The sequence below is a fragment of the Grammomys surdaster genome, unplaced genomic scaffold (genome assembly GCF_004785775.1).
Source record: "Grammomys surdaster isolate TR1022 unplaced genomic scaffold, NIH_TR_1.0 134, whole genome shotgun sequence".
NCBI lineage: Eukaryota > Metazoa > Chordata > Mammalia > Rodentia > Muridae > Grammomys > Grammomys surdaster.
The window spans coordinates 3,874,894-3,882,256 of NW_021604592.1; the positions used below are offsets into that span (position 1 = coordinate 3,874,894).

The 7,363-nt window shown below is 39.2% G+C and overlaps 1 protein-coding gene across 1 annotated transcript; it reads right to left on the reverse strand.

Annotated features, from left to right (window-relative positions):
- Nucleotides 1–4,474: 4,474 nt before the first annotated feature.
- Tas2r16 (taste 2 receptor member 16) lies at nucleotides 4,475–5,374 on the reverse strand. Its single transcript, XM_028762520.1, has one exon. It carries the CDS (start codon nucleotides 5,372–5,374, stop codon nucleotides 4,475–4,477), a length of 900 nt encoding a protein of 299 aa, XP_028618353.1.
- Nucleotides 5,375–7,363: the final 1,989 nt, after the last annotated feature.

The window sequence follows — 7,363 nt, forward strand, 5'->3', positions numbered from 1 at the left end:
GTGGGGAAGGGGATGACACTGGAGTGTGGGTGTTCAGGGGGAATACAGATATTTTTCAGAACAGGGTATCGGCTGGGTGAGGGTTCAGGGGATAGGTCACTATGATTCTGCCTATGATTCACTTGTCCTTATCTAAGTTGATATTATCTGCCAAGGCTACCTATTTACAAGGTCTAGGACTACTCAGGCTGGTAAATTGTCACAAAAAACTGCCTGTTTACAATAGCTTATAGCCATCTGTTTCAGTGTTTATCCACAGAGACCCAAGATTTGGTGTTAGTATACATGTATGACAGGCCTATTGCTGATTTTAGGCCTATGGCTGATTTTAGGCCTTCAGTGTGTAAGCAGGGATGCCCCTGACATCTCCTCCCTTCTCTAAGTATAGACGGGCTATGGCGAATCTGATCTTGCGAAGGCAGGGATAGAGGCCTGACCTCCAGTAATTGAAGGGGACCTTGTAATGGCTCTGGTCCCCCTGTTGTTGTCCAGTGAGGCATGAGGGCCATACCCATCCCGATGTCTTTTTCCTGGAGAGGGAATACTTTTGACATCAACTCCTATTATGAAAAGATTTTTAAGATTATCAACCTAAACATTATTCTCATACCCAATTAATTTTTTTAATTAAAAATTAAATTTCTTCATCTATTTTAGTCTAATTAAGAAACTGAGAGCTTGTAAGGAAGATAGATGAGATTGTTTTTAATTGGCCTACCACATCTTTTTTCTTTCTTTTATTTCCAAATGATCATCAAATTGAAGGAATCAGGAGAAAGTAAAGGGGTGTCTTGCTTGGTGATGTTTTTAGGTGCCCTCCATATAAGAGGTAGTTGAAATGCAGGCTATTTCCTGTTCTTTAGAACACAAGGGTCTTTTCTGCTTTTACTACCCCCTAGGAAGGAAGACAGAGTCAGCTTTCCTCTAAACATGTGTCTATGAAACATCTCAGCCCCTACTGGGGCTTCTCAAAAGCGACAATGGTCAGAGATACTTACTGTGAGCATCGTGGAAGAGCATATGCTGATCATACTGCTATCTGTCTTTGCCTTCCCAGTAGAGTACAGTAGATTGATAGTATGATAAGTCATAATATTACATAATATTTATTTAATTCTAAATTTTAGAATTCAGAGTTGTTACCCATCTCATTGTAATTTAATTTCTGTGCACAGAAAACTATTACAAAGGCACACTTTAAAATAAAGGTGCAATTTGACAATGTGACAAAGCTCTCATTGATACCACATCACATAGTAGAAAGAGGAATAATTCTGAGGGGCAAAAGCCTGTGGTAGATTTGACATTTATGCATAAGCAGCAATGGTGGTAGGCTTGAGAGGCAGTGTCTTTAAAAAGGGCACAATGAATAGAAAAGTGAGGAGCAAATGTAAGGAGGGTGTTTCAGGCTTGGAGACAGCCTATGCAAATATCCTGTGCAAGGGTATTGACATTCAGGAAATGGTGAGGAGATGCATAAACCTCATGCAAACAGTGAAGTTTACATTGTAGATTAGTGGGAGTTAAGACTTGGCAGGTGTTTCAGAGACTGATGGACTCTCTTGACTTCCAGGAGGAGTCTAAAGATACAATGGGAGTTTCTGAACCTATGCACCCCACTTAGTAGGAATGTGGGTAAAGGGGAAAGATTTTTATCTAGCAAATAAAATCTGAGTGAGTCTAATTATGAATAGACTCTATGATAAGTGTTATTAGGAGTTTGCCATTGTTGCCAGTCCCCAAAGTATTACAAGTCATTCACCAAGACCATGGGGGCACTGTATAAAGGGCAGAGTTACTTTCAAGTTGCTAATGCTTTGACATATACATAGTGACTGATTTTGCAGGTGCCAGCCTTCAGTGCTCACACGGTTTTTCCTACTTTCACTGATGCTACCAATGGGCTTCTAAACATTTGTGCTGGAAACCTAGAAACATACCTTTCTCAATCCCAGTAAGCACAACACACTCACTGCGAAAGCATAGTGAGCCTAACATACAATCTAGTGTTGAAAACTGAACAACAGAAATACATGAGCCCTTTAGTGCCAAGCTAATGGAAGAGTTTTCTTGTTCTTGGCTGCATTCTCTTTATTGTTTTTCTGTAGCTTCTCCCATTTTATCTTTTCTTTTTTTTTTTTCTAGATTGAAACCCTTTGGCCCTTACAAAAGCACCCCTTCATTTGCTATCCATTTTCATTGATTTTAGAGCGAGAAATAATCATCAATATGGATTTAACACTCTTAGGTCTGTTTCCAGCTGGGTTTCTCGGGTGATCTTGATTTGTCCTTCCAGCTTGAAATGAGATAATGGGTGGAAGATTTCCTTGGGAACTTGTGGGTGTCACAGATATATAGGACAAGCACCATTTCTGTTTCTATTTTTTTTTTCAGACTTCCTCATCCTTCAGCTGTTTTTAACACTCCAACCTCATGTATGTCATGGATAAGTTTTCCATTGCACTTTTTTTCAAAGGGGAATAGTGAGAACACTAAAAATACTCCCTAGTTTCTGGAATAGTATCCCTGTGTGTGATGGTGGGAGTGAGGGGGTTCTTTTAGCTCATTCCCTATTTATATACTTGTAAAGAGAACAGTCCTTCCTTCTAGCTATCTGAGATTTTGGAACATGCAAAGACCCTTCTGGATATAGACACAAATAACAAAGTATAATCCAAGTTTACCTGGCTCTTGCTCAATCCACTCTGAAAGAATCCCAAATTCTTACAACCTAACTCCTTACAAGCTTACAAACCACTCCTAGGAGACCTTGGCCACATTGTTAAGATTCATTCTACTCAGAATCCCTTCAGGTGAGACTCTGATCAGCAGACATTACCAAGTTTACCATTTTCCATCCCTCCTTCAGCTGCAGTTGAGCCAACGTAGCCTGGGAGATATCCACAATGCATGGAACATGTCCATCTTCAAGTAGGGCAGCATGTTTGTTCTTTCCTATGCAATATCAGGGATATTGCTGAGAAAAGTTGAATGGACATTTTAGGAGTAGTCTTTTAGGCTTTTCATGCTCTCGATATCAAATATGGATTCAACATGGAAAATATGTCAGAGTGACACACTCAAGAGAAAAAGAATATCCATTTCTTTCCAGGCACTAAAATTTGCTTTTAAAACCAGTCACGAGTTTACCCATATCCATGTCTCCATTGGAAAGTTTGCTTTCAGGAGTAGTATCAGTTTTCTAAAAAAAGAGCCAGAAGTTCAGTTCACCAAATATGTCTACCATGTATAGAAGTTGGAAAGCTGTGTGCTCTACCTTGTCAATAGAACACAGAAAGATATATGACTGTGTTTAGCAGAAATACACTGAGAGTGTCTGGGATAGATTAAGGTTGGGAAATAAGTACCCAGAATTAGTTATTAATGAGATATTTGGTTGCTAGAGAGTCAGTGGAAAGAAAGAGATGAAGAGAAAATATGTCATGGTGAGGTAAGATCAGACCCTATAAAGGCAAAGATCTGATACTTGTTAGAGGAAGTTTAAAGCCATGCATATTGAACAATGATGTATTCTGGGTGATTTCAAAATGTATTTCTCTGTAGATCCTATATTCTTACCCAACTGGCGAGAATTTGGGATTGTTACAAGAACAGAACAATAAGGTATAGAAAATATAGGTTGACATCACTCCTGTATTGTTAAGATGAATTCTTAGCTTTCTGTGTTATATAGGGCAATAAATAAACAAATTAAAAGAAGTAGTTACAAATTAATATAGGAAATGTTCCAGAATGCTTGCTCTAAGTTACAGTAAAATTGAATCAAGAATCAAGGCATTGACTGTTGTTTTTACCCACTGAAATCATTGATACTTAGGGGTATCACGGATGAGACTAGAGTGGGTAAATGGTATTCTGAGGAACAATACAATATCTCAGTCAATGAAATAAAGAAAAGTTAATTTTCTACTAGACTTATAAAGGAATAAAGGGCCAGTATTTGGAGAAAGGCGTGTGTGTGTGTGTGTGTGTGTGTGTGTGTGTGTGTGTGTGTGTGTAAATCACAGCATAAAAGTTCAGAAGCAGAAGAACAGGACATTTTCCTTCTTAAACTCAAGTTAAGAAGGGGAATTAATGGCTTAGTAGGTGAGCATTAAATGCACAGACAATAAATTCCTCACAGGAAGGGGGATTTATATGAATTTATGAAGCAATCAACAATTGTGAGAATGACTGTGTGTAATATATAGAACATCCATGTTTAATATTGCAGTGGTGGCTAAAGCTAAGCAGAGTTTGTGTAATCATGAGAAAAATCAAAACCAACCTGGGGACTATGGATAGGACAGGAAAGGAATGGGTCAGGATACAGGGAAGACTGGTGAAAATGTATTGATGCAGCCATCTGTGGACATGAAAGGGAATGAAGTTTGTGTTCAAGTTTGCATTCCACTATAAGGACTGTGCCAATGCAAAGTCTCCTTACCCCAGAGGCTTTACTGCATTTCCTGCCTCAGGAAGGCTCTGGGCTCCAGAACTGCAGCTTCAGTGCTTTTTTCAATGCAGGGTTGCTCATCATCAGTGACGTAAAGTGAATGCAGACTAAACCATAGATGACAGCTTCGCAGACCCAGAACCATGATTTCTTATCAAATACTGTGCCAATAAAGGAGATGACTATCGTCAGGAAGTAGGATGTGAAGAAGATGAAGAAGGTAGCAAGAGACTTCAGAACAGTGAACTGAGCTTTGAGGCTGGAGTTGCTGCTGCTGTAGTGTTTCATCTGCCCCCAGTGCCTGACCAGTGAGACTGTGAGTAAGATGATAGAAGCCAAGAATACAAGGAAAGGAACACCAAAGCCAATCATTTTGAAAGGATTAGACAAATATCGTTCAAACATTTGCAGTCTTAGAATCAAAGAATTGTTTCTGGGTAAATGACCTAGGGTGTCTAATTCCATCTGGATATGAAATTTAATAACAGAAGGGATGATTGACAAACAAGAAGCTATCAGAGCACCCAATATAAACCAGAGAACCAGTTTTAAAATTTTCATCCTCAGCCAGAGGAAGATGGGGTGAGTGAAAGAAGAGACCTTGACACAGTAGAGGACAGCAAGCAAACTGGTTAGCCAGAATGTCAAAATGTTCATGAACTCCCAGACGACTGATACCTTCCAAAGTAAGATGACAGGCCTAGAAAAGGTACCAAAGTTGTACAGCATGGATGTCCACTGTAGACAGAAATGTGAAATGCCCAGGCTGATGAGAATCATTTCCACTGGCGACAGTCTTTGAAAGTGTATCCACTCTCTGAACAGCACGGCGACTGTTGTGCAACTTTGCACAATTAGTACTAAGGACTCAAGCACATACATGGTGATGGAAAAGATGATGACTTGGGTTGGCACCATGCTTCTATTCTGAAGTCTCTCCTGGCCAAAGACTCAGCAGCTCTATAGCACTTTCCAAATATGAAACAGGTATGTGTTCTTACCACTCTTGGTATAAGAGAGCACCTCTTTACAGATGCAAATCTTCCTTACTCATGTCTATGTCATTTGACGTAGACATTTCCCTATCTACAGGATTTGTCTATGCTTTGCTTGTTGGGTTAAATCTTGTTTGGGTATTGATTTTTGATCCTAAGATCATTTGATTATTTTCATAAAAAAGAAATCCATTATTTATGCATGTTGATTTTTCTTCTTTGCCTCAAGGTGCTCTTTGGGTATCTCTCCATCTTTTTTAAATAATGTCCCTAAAAATATACAAATTTAAAATTTGAGCACTAGAAAAGATGAATCCTTTACTGTGCCTTAGTATCCTGGGCAATGTTTCCATTCTTTCAAATGACATACTAATGCCAGCCTCGGAATCCCTTTTTCGGGCACTTCAACAGCTGGGGATGTTAGCACTGTACCTGAAATGTCTTTGCTTGAAAATTCCACTCATCATTCCTAAAGCTCAGGCCTTCCAGCCCCATCTGTTGAAGCTCAATCTTAAAAGTGTGTGCTGAATCTTCCAACTCAGAGATGACAAATTGCAGCAAAACCACCACACAGTCTTTCTTGACCTCCCAGTGGAGATGAAGTATTTTTGCTTCTTTACTACTCTTTTGCTAATTCCAATACTTTTACTACATTCTTTCTTATGTTTTGGAAATTGTTCTTGTTTCATTAATACTGCTTCTGTTTCTCCTTCCATGGCTAGGTTCTTATATTCACTCTTCCCAGATGAATTAGAAGAGACCCTCTCACCAATAGTAAAGCATGCCACTTCTAAAACTGTAAAGCCTTCTTCACAAATATACAAGAAGGCTAGAGAAGAAATACATTTTCTCTTGACATGGGGCACTATTTAAGTAAGCAACTATTTAATTAGTGGTTTCAAAAGTGACAGACAGATCCTAGTAATTGATAGATAGTGAGAGAAACAAAGTGAAAGCTGTTAACACTATGAATTCCAAGCCTGGATGAACATTTAATTATTCAAAATCTGGGAAAGCATGAGTAAGCTATCATTAAATGTGCAATTATTAAGCATAAACTTTCAATACCCACTAAACTCAGTGGTGCAAAGAAGAATAGTATATAACTTTAAAAATTCTACCTACACATAGGATTACAATTAGAAACCATCTGCTTTGGGGTTTTAGTAAAAATGCAAAAGAGTGGGAAATTAAACAATTAAATAATAGCTTGTAATTAAAGGATGGATTGATTGAAGTGTGGGTTCTGCACACAACGGGACCGGGAGATAAAGTGTTAAATGTCTTTAGAGAGATATGGCAGCAATGGCATTTGCTTTGTATCCTGGTCAGGGAAACATGCCCCTTCCTACATATAGTGACATTACAAACATTGTGATGTTTCAAGCCTCCGTCTCAGGAACTGTTCAATTACAATATCATGTCGCATTCCTTAGGACATAGCTACAAGAGATTTACTAGAAATGAATGTCCCAGGTGCTGTTTGTATGTAGCCTAGAGCTGAAGGAATACCTGAGGCTGTCCTCCCTCACAGGACATTCTTCCTGTGGTCATGGAAATTAAATTGTCCTCAGTGTTCCCTTTGGGAAGAATTTGACTGAGGTACACAAAGAGAGTTAGGGTTAGAACTTCAACGACCAGTTCTTCTGTGGTATGGCCACAACTCTTCACTCAGCACTGTAGTGGGGTCTGCCCTCTGCCACCCTCCTTTAGCACCCCTTCTATATCCCTTTTCCATATCCCTGAAAACTATTGCCTATTACCCAGTGGTGACAAGTTGACAGAGCCCAGCTTTCTGCAGAGGTCTTTTCATCCATGTGGCATCCTCAATTATTAAAGAAAAAATACCTCGCCCTCAAAGCCCAAAACTCCACAAAACAGAACAAAACAAACAAAACTATCAGGGTCCAGC